Source organism: Pundamilia nyererei, unplaced genomic scaffold, assembly GCF_000239375.1.
Source record: "Pundamilia nyererei isolate P.nyererei 1_Seehausen unplaced genomic scaffold, PunNye1.0 scaffold00029, whole genome shotgun sequence".
NCBI lineage: Eukaryota > Metazoa > Chordata > Actinopteri > Cichliformes > Cichlidae > Pundamilia > Pundamilia nyererei.
In genome coordinates, this window is record NW_005187430.1 from 2,524,411 (window position 1) to 2,538,417 (window position 14,007).

The 14,007-nt window shown below is 42.2% G+C and overlaps 1 protein-coding gene across 2 annotated transcripts in view; it reads right to left on the reverse strand.

The window, feature by feature from the left end:
• Positions 1-14,007, reverse strand: part of LOC102212692 (protein jagged-2-like) — a 49,679-nt gene that overhangs the window by 16,175 nt on the left and 19,497 nt on the right. For both annotated transcript variants that reach the window (XM_005728593.2, XM_005728594.2), the window contains exons 4-9: positions 8,522-8,776; positions 7,733-7,793; positions 2,100-2,230; positions 1,191-1,310; positions 951-1,064; positions 699-812 (exon numbers count right to left, since the gene is read on the reverse strand). In XM_005728593.2, coding sequence (XP_005728650.1) covers positions 699-812; positions 951-1,064; positions 1,191-1,310; positions 2,100-2,230; positions 7,733-7,793; positions 8,522-8,776 — 795 coding nt within the window. The remainder of the gene's footprint in view (positions 1-698; positions 813-950; positions 1,065-1,190; positions 1,311-2,099; positions 2,231-7,732; positions 7,794-8,521; positions 8,777-14,007) is intronic.

Genomic DNA, 14,007 nt, shown 5'->3' on the forward strand with positions numbered 1-14,007 from the left:
AAGCACTCTGAGAATAACAGGACTCGTAACACAAGCCGCTGCATTTCGGTTGCTCCCTGTGTATGTTTACAGGTTATAAAGTGTTTCCTGGCTGAAGCCGGAGGGTGTGAGGGCTCCGCTATGCTGGGGCGTTGCCTCACCGTAGCGCATATACTCCACTGTTACGGCCAGTCTGGAGCCAAAGATAACCCCCCAGTGGAGTAGATTTGGTCCCAAGGCTAGCAGTTGCCAGGCGGGGGGTTATTTTTAGCTTTACTCAAGTCACCTGGCTCAAATTGCAGACGATGCTCGGAGAGCGTCTCCGCTGGGCATGCGCATGCACAGACAGACACACACATGAAATTAGTGGGCCTCTTGCAGTTATACTGCTGGTTAAACGATGTGGCAGGATAAACAAACAACTAGATATGCTGTAACTCTGCGCGCAAGTGTGGATGCATGGAATTCACCATAGGTGCCACACACATTGGCTTCACCACATATCATCTAGCATGCAGTGGTTTTTCAAATTAGGATTTTAAAATTAAAATTATATAATATTATGAAGCTTCTACCTGAAAGACACCTAATTTAATTTAAAAAACACATCAATTTATGATGTTGAGCAGTCAAAAAAAAAAAAAAAAAGAGCTGCTCAAATGAGATGATTCTCTTTCTTTAGAATACATCATTCATTAGATGGAGATAGACAGACATACCTATCTGGCAGGTCTTGCCTGTCCACTGTGGAAGACAGAGGCATTCGAAGCCGTTCTCCATGTCGATGCATGTCCCGCCCTGAGCACAGGGGCTGGAGGCACATTCATCAGTGTCTGAAATATAAGACGTATGTTAAAGCTACTATCACAGCCACAGTACTTAGTGTGGTACAGAAAACTATAGTTATATGCATCCATCTAAGTAATATTTGCCATACCTGGGAAATACCTAGACAGTTTAGCACCTCTCACCTTTAGCACAGGTTGGCCCAGTCCAGCCAGCAGGACAGTGACACTCAAACCCCGTAGGGACTTCGTGGCACGTCCCTCCGTTGGCACAAGGATTAGACACACAGGCATGCTCCGCTAAAAAGAAAGTCAAATGTCTAATTAGATTTTTATGTTTCTTTGGAGCTTTGTCCCAAATGTACTGTGGCCCAAAGCAAAGGTCTTTGAACCTAAATGTTTGGTGCGTTGTATTTAGACACTGACCGATTTCGCAGTTCTTGCCAGAGTAGCCATCCGGACAGGCGCAGTGGTATTCGTCTGGTTCCGTGTTCATACACGTTCCTCCATTCTTACAGGGCCGGTTGGTCCCACAGTAGTTCAGATCTGCACAGAGACAGAACAGTAAAGTGTGTGTGTGAAGTGATATTTCTGGGAGAAGCTATCTGATAGATAACTAGCAGCAAAATTGTTACGTACAAAAGCCTCCCTGACCAAAAAATAATAATTAAATACTTTGAGGTGTCATTATTCTGCATCTCTGTGCTCTTTAACTTCCAAAACACATCAGCCACCATCACTTTTTTCCTACAAAATGATGAATTTATTCCATTTCTATCTCACTACCCTGCATCCTGACCAGTCTCACCATGAGGCCAAGATGAATCCAACAACAAAGGATCACAGTCCTACAGGAGCAACAGGTTTTCTTTATTTCCAAGACATTGGACAACTGAAATGGTACCTATTATGTCTGCTCACATTGTTGTCACAGTTATATTTTCTTTGATCACTACAACCCAAAGACATTTTTTATTTACTGACTAATTTTAAGATCACAGCTTAATTAAGCCTCGAGCATCTATTTAAGCAGTCGCTCTCTCTGCAAGCCACTTGTCAACCCACCTCCAACCCAGCTCCTTATTTCACGCTATTCATGTTGTTTCTGACTTAATTAATTCCACTCAGGTTATATGCTGCCGCCCTCCCCACAAAACGGAGGTATACTGCCACATGTCAATTAGTGCACACAGAATAAGAATCCTGTGTTGACTAACATGGTCCCGTCAGAGCTAGCGTCTGTAATAAATAACCATAAGGATAGTTTGTCTTGGAAATTCTGGCTATGTTAAAGATGGACATCTTAGATCTTAGAAAACATATTTAACTTCTGACCTTTATCACATAGCAGGCCTCCCCAGTTCTTCTCACAGTTGCACTGCCAGGGCTGCTTGCAGGTACCATGAACACAGCCTGGGTATGGCAAGCACTCCTCACACAACGGACCCTGCCAGCCGTAGTTACACCTGCAACACAGAGAAAAGAAATGTCCTTATTTTAATTACCAAATACTTTTGCTGTTGATACAGACAGCACACCTGGGCGGCTGTTTTTGCCTCCTCGCTTCTTTCTTTTCCTCAATCAGGAGCAATATGAACCCGAAAACTGGTTACAGACAGTTAAGCTCCTGAGGACTGAAATACTTGTGCCATTACTAATAAATAAAAAAACACATAGAAGAGGGAAAACAGTGGGTGAGTGTATTTATTAGCAAAATAAGTGCCTCTTATTTCACACGCACAATAAGAATGTGTTCTTAATAGCACAACCAGCTCGAGGGAGCATCAGGCACACAGACAGGCTTAAAAATGCGAGGGGAAAGGGTGGGGGGTGGGGGGGGTAGGAGGATTTAGCCTTGAGAAAGAGTGATAGTTACGTATTGATAACAATAAAGTCATTTAATACTTCTACGACGTCGGGAAACACAGAGGAGCACTTGATGTCATGCCATCGTGCCAGTGGGACATGGCTGGTGAACACGAGGGATGCTGCCGGGTGCCAAAAAAAGGGCAATTTATGGAGTTCAGAGAGGGAAGAATTCTGCATACATGAAGGGTCAGCAAGTACAAACATCACTGTACTTGACTCAGCCACACATTACCACTGTGACACTGCAGCTGAACGCCACAGCAGGACAAAGCATCTTCATCGAGGTGAGTGACATGTTTGCTGCCACTCCTAATCTTAGAACATGCAGGGCCAGGGGACATTCCTGAGTGTGTTGTGTGTGTGGGTCTGCAAATATCTCGTCATGCTTACTTTCATGTGCACATTCATTCACATTTCCTACAAAGTTTCAGGTCAATTATTCAAAACTAGCTTATGTCTTACTGCTGTAGCACTTATATATGAAATGTGACTTCACTGCTAATATAAAAGTCCAAAAGTCTCATCCGAAGTCTTCAAATTGTTCATTTTGCCAACATATTTGTCCAAAACTCCCAAGTATTAAGTATTAGCAAAAAAACCTGCACTTTTATTAGAGTTAAAGCCTTCCTTGGTGTATAATACGACTTATATCATCAGAGGCAATACTGTAATCTACAAAATACTGTCGATAAAAGAGAAAAGTGACCTTCTAAGAGCCCGCCCATTTTGTTTGTTTTGTGCATTTCTTCACACAGACATCATGCACGCCATGTCTGCTCTCTGCCCTCTTCCTGTGCCGTGAGCGTGGCTTGAGGGCAAACTTGGAACGGGTGTTTTTTTGTGAAACGAGGCTTAGTCGTCTCGAAGCAGAGGCAGGCACAGGGTTAGCTAATCTGTTGGTATATGGCAGCGCTCTGTTATTCCAAGGCCAGTGGTAACCTTGCCCCACCTGTCCTGTCATTTCTCCGTTGGGGCTATTTTGGGGCCCGCAAAACCCACCTCCCCACCCAACCAGCCCTCCTCTCCTTCGACTCTCACGAACACTTCAAAATGGAAGCCGACCAAAAGACCAAAAGGCAGCGAAATGGGTCTCTGTAGCCTGCTGTGATGTGCTGTAGTACTTTGGGACAATGACAGACGGGACAGCACTCAAAAAAACAATGTGACCGGGCCCTGGCGTCCAGGAAAATTATCAGAAACCAAAAGAATAAAGCCTATTTGACCCAGGATCACATTTATTATGGTAGCTAATTTCAAATTTTGCTCTAACGGTCTTTAAACTCAATTCATGCAAAATGCTAACAACATATTTTCTGTAGCTGGTGGCCTTTCCTATTAAATGAGCTTGGAATACCTGTGTGCGGTATCAGGCAAACAGAGGCACACTTAAAACAAAGAAAGAAATGGAGCAGTGACCAAGTTCTGATTACATCAAAACATGCACAGACAGTTTGGTCTCATGCACAACTTGCAAGTAGAAATGTTTTTAACTGTATGCATGACTGCAATTTTCATCTGATCTCGCTCTGTATTTGCAATTCACTTATGCATATGTGTGTGTTTGTGTGTCTGGGAGACAGTGCTATGTATTGTTTACTACTGTATGCAGTGTTGTCCGGCTCTGCGGTTGGCACTAGTGCCCTGCACACTGTCAGCGGTGGCAGAGCGGACAGCCTGTCTGGCTGCAGTGTGGGAGAGCAGGGAAATGGTTTCGGGCAGCCACAGGCCAAGGGTGGCATTACCCACAAGCACCGTCACTGGGCTGCTGCTGTCCCATCAATGGAGGGGGCCATGGGGGCCAAGCCAGGGCCTAAAATATCCCTCCTTTACCACAAAACCCCACGCCCCGCCGCTGCCCCTCAGACAAACCACACCCTGAAGACGGGACGGTGGGCCGAGGTAGAGGGGGCTGTGTGTGCGAGTGTCCGTGTGTGGGACCGCTGAATTATTTACAGGCAAGTCTCGCGCCCAAATCCAGCAGACGGACTTAGCCTGCTGTTGCCTAGCTACATGTTTAGTAGTGTCACATGAGGGAGCGTAGGTTGTGAATGCGCTGTGTGTAAGAAACAAGATACCAAACACACATTTTTAGTTTCCTTCTGCCAGGCTGAGATGCTTTTTTTCCCCCTGTTTCTTTCTCTTTTCTCTTCCCTCAAAATTTCCCAGACATTAACCCAGTAACTACTTCTTCTTCTTCTGTTTTTTTCCTCCTCTCTGAAATATAAAATGTTTTGACCGCTATGAGTCGGGTTTTCTCTGTTCTATCATGGGGACAAAAGAATCGGGGTTTAATACTTCTTCTGACATCACATTCGCTCTAACTTGTTCGGTATGCGTTCGCCCTGACACGGTTTTCTATTTGAATCATATTAATACAAGCCCGTTTGTTTTGCGAGATCGCATTACGTGTGATTTTTATGGAGCTTTCAATCAATTTGCACCTGACACCACAGGCTGAGCCACACTGTAACGTTTGACAGGCGCATATTTGCGGCTTAGGTGGCTGTCTTCTGAATAAACGGATCCTCCCTGTACGTTATTAGATTTACGTGTTTTGTAAACGGTGAAATTGGATTTTTAATTAAAGGGCCTGTATCATCCACAATTTTCATTGCATCAAAATAAAGTGGAAGTGGCTGGATCCATTTAAGACTTTTCCACTGACTCCATTGAAAGGGGGCTAATTATGTTTTACCTCAAGTAATGAAGGCAGTGTATACGCAAGTGATCCCCATGAACCAAAAGGTCATGAGAAGACTTCAGACTGCTCTAAACGTGAAGTTTTATACAGTTTTTTTTCTCTTGGACCTGTATGATGTCAAAGACAGGGGATACCCTTAGTAGGTTAGTCTCACAGGAGCCCCACTCACCTGCTATTATCCAGTAAGAAAGTTGGCTTAAAGAGAAGGCATAGTTAGCTAAAATACCTTGTTTTAGAAGGTGGATTAATTTAAATTAAAGATCGATTAAGGCTAAAGTACGAAGTTGGTGTGATAGACAAGAGACTGTTTGTTTTTCTTCCGAATAAATTGTGACATAGATCAGCATTTCAACCTTAACATTGATATATAATACAAATAAATCCTTCTAATGCAATTCATTTCATAATTCATTTCATATCAGTTTTTCTGTGCTCAAGAGTGTTACGTTTATTGTCAGGTGTGTCTGTTTTAGTTTTATTCTCACACAGTTAGGCTTACAGTTTTGTTATGTGTTCGTATAAATGTGAACTATCCCCCGACTCTCTCTTTCTCTTTTGCTTCTTCTCTTTCTCAGCGCTGCGCGTATGTGCGCACCTGATGGCGACGAAGCTCCAAATCACATGTTGAGGCACATTCCAGGGTGTTGCTTTCTCTTACAATCCTCTGGCCATTTTCAATGAGAAATGTCAGCCTCATCAAACCTAATCAAACCTGCCACAGTGTAAAACCCTAACCTCCCTCCCTCCCTTCTGTCAACGCTGCTCTTCTGATGTTTCCAAATACTTGGCACTATTTGTGTGTGTGTTTGTGTGTGTGTGTGTAGTTTGGCTTTTTAAAGCTTGTGTTCCACTCTGTCTAAATGTACAGTTCAGTTCCAAATGTAATCAAATCTAAATATCTCTCTGCTGCCATCTCTGCTGTTCACATAACTGTAAACGCTTCATCAGCCTTTTTTGAATGCTTGTTGCTTTAAGCAACAACACTGTAGCTAGTGTAGAAGTACTGGTCTAATACTTTTCATGAACACACGGGAGCCATGAAATACAATTTTTTTTGGAGCAGTAGCATCTCTGATTTGTTGTATTTGGTATCTCATAGAACGTTCATCCAATGAATTATCAAGGCTAAATTACTCAGGTAAAGTACAGCCAATCGCTAGACAACAGTGTGTGTTCTCCAACTGGTTTAAAAATGTTTTCTGAGAGTTGCTGGTAGTTGGAGAAAATGAAATTGGTCACATGTATATATATACAACCTCCTTGTGATTGGTTTGGTCAGTAGCAGGTTGTCACGTATACCGTACATGAAAAATGGTCTCCTCAAGGTAAAAATTCAACCCACAACTTTTTAAACTTGTGGTCAGCCAAATCTTTTACTTTGAAGATGATCATTGTTCACTTCCTTTTTTTATGAGATTGAGGTATGCAGACAAATCGACATCTTTCAAGAAACTGACGTGTGACTGCGTCTGTTAATGACCAGCAATCTGCCACAAGAACCACTCAGAAAAATACATTTTTTTTCTCCTAGTGACTCAAGATTGTCAGGGGGTCGATGACATGTCCCTTAGCCTGTGTCAACCAAAGCATAATGAAGGTTATCTGTAGTGAGGTAAGTTCTCTTGGTTTTGACACGTAAAATGTCATTTAAGTAATTGGTATTTCTTATTTCATGTACTTTGTGTTGTTTGTGTAAATGGACTTCATTACCTTATTATATATTTATATTCGAGGTACTCACAGACTATGTATTGACCTATAATTTGAGTTACCATTAGCAACCAGTGACACTGCCCTCAATGCCCCCTGTCTTTATCCCCGCTTGCTGTCTGTAGCTTTGTGCGCGGAATCCACACTTCCTAACATAAGAGTGCCAGCCATAACAAGATCCAGGATAGGAAGAGGTGATGTGGGCTCCAGACACTGGAAGAGGGTGGTGGAGGGAAGGGACTGCGGGGAGGTACGGTGCCTCTCTGTTGCTGGAGAAGGATGAGGAAGGAAACATGGAAGAAAAAACAAAAAAAAACAGGCTGCTTTCTCTCTTTCTGTGTGCGGGCAAGAGCAGGCCAGCTTTAGAACAGGAAGCAGAACAATAGCTTCTGGATCAGAGTGGAGCTGAGGGATGGAGGTGGAGGAATGGGGGGCAATGCATCAGACTGGGATGGGGGAGTTAAGAGTGATGCGGGGTTAGGCTGCTTGGTATGTTATTAACAACCCCCTCACCCACTCACCACTCTGTTGTGTCAGGACTGTTATTCTCATTAACTCCCTATGTGTTGGAGGTGGTGGTGGTGGTGATGGGGTTTCCATCCAAACAAGAACATATTTTCCATCACTTGACAACAATGCCGTAAGAGAAACATAGAGGTGCATAAAAAAAAAACTAGAGGTGACTTACTTGCATTCTCCTGGCACATTACAAATCCCGTGGATGGGGCTGCAGCCTTGTTTGCAGATGGCTTTTGAGAAGGAAAAGAGAAAACGACATGTATGGATTTGTCCAAAAATTGTGAAAAACTCTTTTATTTAAAAGCATAATAAAGCTAACATAAAGCATTTGAATTCTTTTGAGCTTTCAGTCATTAAAATGTCCTTCCTTAGCCCTCCCTGCTCGTGAAAATGCAGAGAAACTGTTGTGACAATAGATGGATGAACTGTCAAGACAGCTGAAGGTGCCTTCAGCAATGGCAGGAATTTCCAGACATTCTTCACATTCTTGCAAAGTGACATTTGACACGAATTTCCGTGAACTTCTGAATTTCATCCAAAAAGGGCAATAAGGAAGGAAAAACTGAGGATCCACGTGATCACAGTAAGCTTGGATGAGGAGTGTTTATTTGAACCTGGCTGCTTTTGGCTTTCCAAAAGTGGTAAGTAATAAAAAAAAAAAACATTTAAAAACAAAGTGGAAAATGATGCCAATGAGAGCTTCTAAAAGACAGTTTTGATTCATTTTGATTCATTGCACATATACCAGTACTCCCCCATAAAAAGTGCTGCGATTTCACTATGAAATAGTGAGAAATAGATACATTATTAACTGGTTATGACACTGAAGATTTAAGGTTTAGATTGTATTATTTAGTTAATTATTAGTTAAGGATTAATTATTTTTATTTTCTTGTTAACATTATTACATGGTAGATTGTGTTGCTGTTTGCACTTTGACTGATATATTTTTTCCTACCTTTGTTGCAGTCAGGCCCTGTCCAGCCCTCCATACATTCTTGGTTTCCAGTTTGGTCGCACACATAATGGCCGAAGTAGTCATTGCGTGGACGGCATACTTTATTGCATTTGGTGCCATAGTAGTTTTCATCACAGCGCACACGGATGGTGTAGCCAATACTAGCAATCAAAGTTTTATATTCCACCACTTGTTTCTCCTCTCCAGGGTTAATCATTCCTCTGTGGATGCTGCGCACTATCAGTAGCTCATCATCTGGACAAAGCAAAAACAGATGATACAGAAACAGATGTTAAAAAAATGCTATGACAAATTATGCTTGTTATTTACTCAGTGGACAATTTTTCCTTTTAACTAAAAAAAACCTGCAGCTCATGGAAACAACGTCAGTCGATTTTCACAGGGTTATCTCTCCCAGCTTTTTAGGTCAATATAGCTGGTTGCCAACTGCATAGCAATGGAAGGTTCACAATACTGAACGATGAATTCTTGAGGCCCCAGTGCAGAGCCCTGTGGTACTCCGTGACTAACTTTCCTGTCGCTAAACTGGCTAAAATCAAGTGGCGTCATTAGTGCTGTTTATAATGTGCACTAATTCCTGACAGATTATCTTTGCTACAGTCACAACTTGTACTGTGAAAAAATCCAAAGCCTGTCAACTGGTGATGCAGTTCAAATTTTGCCTCACATGGTGGACAGACTTCCTTTCGCAGTCTAGGAAAAGTTGAAGTAGTGATTCATTTTCATGTATACAGAAAAAGAACAAAAAACACAGAAATGCTCAAAAGATCTGATGTTTTGAGGTGTAACCTCTGGTCAAGCTTCACTCTGTTCTATCAAGAATGTGGTAAAAGAAAAAATAAAAGTTGAGGAAAAAGAGTGAAAGAATCGGAAAATTAAGCAAGCACAAGCGAGGTCTGCGAGGGCTTGATAACCGAAATGCTTTTTCAGTTTTCCTGCTTGGTGAAATGCTTTTCAGGCCCCCTCCTCTCCTGCCACCCACTTTCAGGATATCCAGCTCGACTTCATCGGAGCCAGGCCGGAAATAATAAGAGACGGGGAACAGGCAAGGAAGGGCGACATAGGAAAGGCCCTTTAGCTCGTTCTCAAGGAACAGAAGCACCACGACCCAGCAGGCTTCTCTGCATTCTCATGTTTTTAGAGAGTGACAAGGTGGAGATGGACTGAAAGACTCGTTTTTCTCTCCTGGCTCATAAGCTAAATGCTGACAATGCTATTAATGATATGTTTCCATTATAACTTGGGTTGCCTTTAGTTTAGCAAAACTTTTCCTTCCAAAATGCAAATTATCTATGCAAAAAACAAAAAGCCCCAGAGATAGGACTACACCTTAACGTTTGATTCAGATTTTCATTCAGTAAGTAAGCGTTGAGTTTTCCTTTTTGGAATAGGGATGCGGTTGGCTTTTTTTTTATACACGTTTCGAGATCTATATAGTCATCTAAGCTGTCTCAGCTCAAGTGTCAGACACTCTTTAAACTAGCTTAGAATGCAATGTATTTTTTTTTTTAAGTTGTGATGAGTCATGGGTAGATCTGAGCTTAGAAACCCTGTGGACTGGCCATAGTCACATGAAATGTCAGTCGCAGGGTTAGTCCCACCCTGTCTATTTTAGCCTATATGTGACATTATTTACAAAAAGGAACATTGTGTTGCAATAAATAAGCTCCGAGACTATAGACTGAGACCATAAACTCATCAGGGGAGTGTTTACTCAGGTCACACATCGAGTGAGCAGTGGGGTAATTTTCTCATAGTTTTAACTTGCAGAGGCAGCAAAGGTGACACCCCCTGCTGGCCTTTAAAAGTAATGCACATTTAAAGCATTCCCATACTGACTTTAGATTACAGCAGGAAGGCATGTCCACCTTTACATTACTGGATTTAGCCACTTTTCACACCCCTTTAGTCATGGCAGAAGAATAAGACTGTGAAGTTGTGTTTATAAAATAACTTTAAAAAAAATATTTATGGTCAATAGTTATGGTAATATAATACCTTAAATATATTTGTGAACAACATTTACCCTACAATAGCTCAACTTCATAAGTTAGACAGTGTAGAAAAATGACTGAAAAGCTAAAAGACCTAGAATCCATTTTCACACTGTCCTGATTTACTGAGGCTCACTGTGAGTTAACACACTGCCACAGATTTCAGTCCCACACCCACCACCTGAAACACCCAGGCACTCACTCACTGCTGTTCATCTCCAGCAATTAGATATAAAAATATAGACCAATCATGAGCTCCCTCTGTAGTGGAGGAGACACACTAAGAGGGGCCGTTGTTACTAGGGAGAGCAGGCGAGGGAAGGCCATTTAAAAACCAGCTTATATAAACAACGAGGGGCTTCAGATCCGAGCAGCTGATCATGTCAAAAGCAGCACGATTGTCTTTGCTTTCAAAGAGAGGAATTAATTTTAAAAATGTAGAGTGATGGCTTTGTCCAACAGTTTCAGTTGTCAGGCAATGTGCGACACAGTTCATGGGACAGGAGAGCTTTAAGAGGGGCTGGGGGTCTTTGAACTTTGACCTCTTTCTCTACCTGACATCTAGCATTTTGCAGAAGTTGTTGTTACTGTTTTTTGTCTGCAAAAGTCTGCAAAATCTACACCTGTTTCCTCACAATTTCTCCAAACCAATTGTCTGAATAAGACACGGGGTTGTGACTACAGCTGAGCTGATAACAAAAATCAGAATCAGAAAAGTTCTGCAATGTCTGTCCCAACTTTTCTTTCTTGCTTAAAGACACCAACAAACAGAACACCGAGAATGAATGCCAGCAGAGTGACGTGACTCTTACATTCTCCAGTGAAACCATGAGCTAACTGGTTGGCAAGGAGTTACTTTCCTTTGTGAACCATCTTCCTCCAGGTGTACCACCTAACGTTTACAGCCATTTGTCATCTCCCTACCTTCTTAAGGCAACTGTAATAAACCTGTTTTTTCCCCATAAATATTAATGGAGCAGTCCTCTCATCTGAGGATTTGTTGTGACCTGCTTGGCACTACAGACAGATCTGAGTTAAATGGCAAATTAAAGGGCAAAAAATGCACTAAATCAACTCCTTCCTTTGATTGCCAAAACTTTATCATAAATTATTCGATGACAGTTAATAGTTTGGCACAACTTAGCAAAAGACTCACTGATATTTCCCATCAGTGAAGAAGCAAATCATCCATTTTTTAAAGTTGAAATCATCACTATACGTGCAGAGACCTCTGCAGGTTTCCATTACATTCAAGATTTAAAGGAGAACCTCAAAAAACCACCGTCATCTCCATTCCAGACGTGCAGCTGGCTGATGTATTTTTAATACTTTTAGGACCAAAGCTGAGCTTATCTCTAGAGAATGCTACCAGTGTTTTAGCATCATTCATACTACCATCCAATCAGTCTGACATGCATAATTCATAATTCTTCCCCAATACACCAACAATGCACCAGCTCTGATGCTCAATAACATCTCAGCCCTCTTTTCCCAAGGCTTTTCTGTTTTGCTCTGAAACAGGCGGGGGGGGGGGCTTCCTGAAACATAAACAACCTTTGCGAGGCCTTCTTTTTCCTGAGGCGTCTGCAACCTGCAGCCCAGGCCTGTTCATGCATACACTGAAACGCAGGCGAGGAAACTCCCCTCGTATGCTCTCAGAATATTTACCAGAAGTTGAGAGGAAAAATCGACACATTGAGACACGTCACACTTTAATGTTGTTGTTTAAGTGATGAGCTGCTGATAAAGTGTTAGATATTTTGGGAAAAGAGCAATACTTCTCTCATTACTCTGAATTAAACAAAGGTAAGCCATGTTAATTATCCCCTGACTGTGAGTCATGACAGTGGACTTACCATCGAAGACTCTGTACGAAAGCAACCAGAGTTTGTGGTTTGAATTTGGATTTTTTTTTATGATCATCAGTCTAAAAATAATCAATTCATAATGATATAAGTAGCAGAAAATAATAAAGTAATTGACTATGCTTGCTGTTTAATGAACTGTAAAATAAAAGTAATAAAAAATGTATAATAATAAAAGCTTTTATAAGATTTTAGACCATTTACAAAAATTCCACAGACCAAATCTGAAAAAGAACCAGTATATTAATTAATCAAACCACTGTTTATTACACAATGGCCACTACAGACTGAAGTCTGGCCACCTCTCTGGCCAACCCGCATGACTAGGGCTGGCTGTGGCTCAGGAGGTTGTCCACTCATTGGAAGGGCGACCTCAGTCCCTGTACTTAAACTTAGCAGTTTGTTGAGGCTGGAAATGAAGAGGGACAGCCTAAATCATGCTCAGATTTCACCAACCCAGCAGATCCCTAACCAAACTCCAAGGACGATGCAACTGCTTTACACATGAAAAAAAAAAATACAGTACAGAGTAAACAGGGTTTGGGTTGGAAGATATTCAAAGCATTCATTTCTGGGCTCCTGGGCAAAGCTCAACTTGATTGGGACATCCCTACGTAGATTCCTATTCTTGTGCACGCCTGGGCACATGAGAACTTTCTCCTTCTCTATAATTATGCTACACTATCACTAATGTTTGCTCCACCTCCACCTGCTCCACTCTCACACACACACACAGCAGGATGCTGCAGGTTTGGGCCTGCTCTCTGACGTGCGTCGCGAAAATGTAGGAAATCCCAAAACGGAGGCAGAAAAGACAAGCGAAAGTAGACAGATACACCGAGAAGTCAACACTTAATCCCCAAACAGCTTTGGAAAGACACTTGTGGTGGCTTCACATTATATCATTAAATATCTATTTTTAGTTTGTCCAGTTTGACCTATAATTAAGCCCAAACTGTAAGCTTTCTCTCTTGACAGGACCCTCGACTGCTGACAGACTAACTGACAGATTCAGGACTGAAACCTATGATCATGCAATGAGACTCAGACCAACTCTGCAAGACAAGACACGGCGGTCGACACATCAGCACCTCCTGCATGCCTGACTGCCTGTCACTACCTTAGAATACACGCCTCCCCTCCCGGGATAAGTAAAGCACCCCCCTCCTGCCGCTGCACCATCACATCTAGCAAGCTAAAAAGTACTCGAATCACCGTCCACGCTGAGCCATAGCAGCCTGTCACAGTGATAACAAAGTGGCGTGCAGTAGCCAGACAGCTGCCAGGATGCTAATTAGGAGGTAGCGAAAAGTGGGGGTGGGGGTCTGCAATTAATGGCTTAACGAGCCAATGCTCTCACAGACTTAATATAGAGGAGAGGCATAAACAGCCTGGGTGACCCCGAGAAGGGTAGAGTAACACAGTTTGTGTGTACGTGTGTGGTTGATCATAGCAGTCATCTTCATTTAAATTAATGTGAAAAGGTCATTTTACCTTCAATATTAGATGCAAACAAAGCCAAAGCTGTTTGGGAATCCTCACATTATGGACGAGCACCTCCTCTCTTTTAAAGCTATGCATCCATATCCATATGCTAGTATTGCAT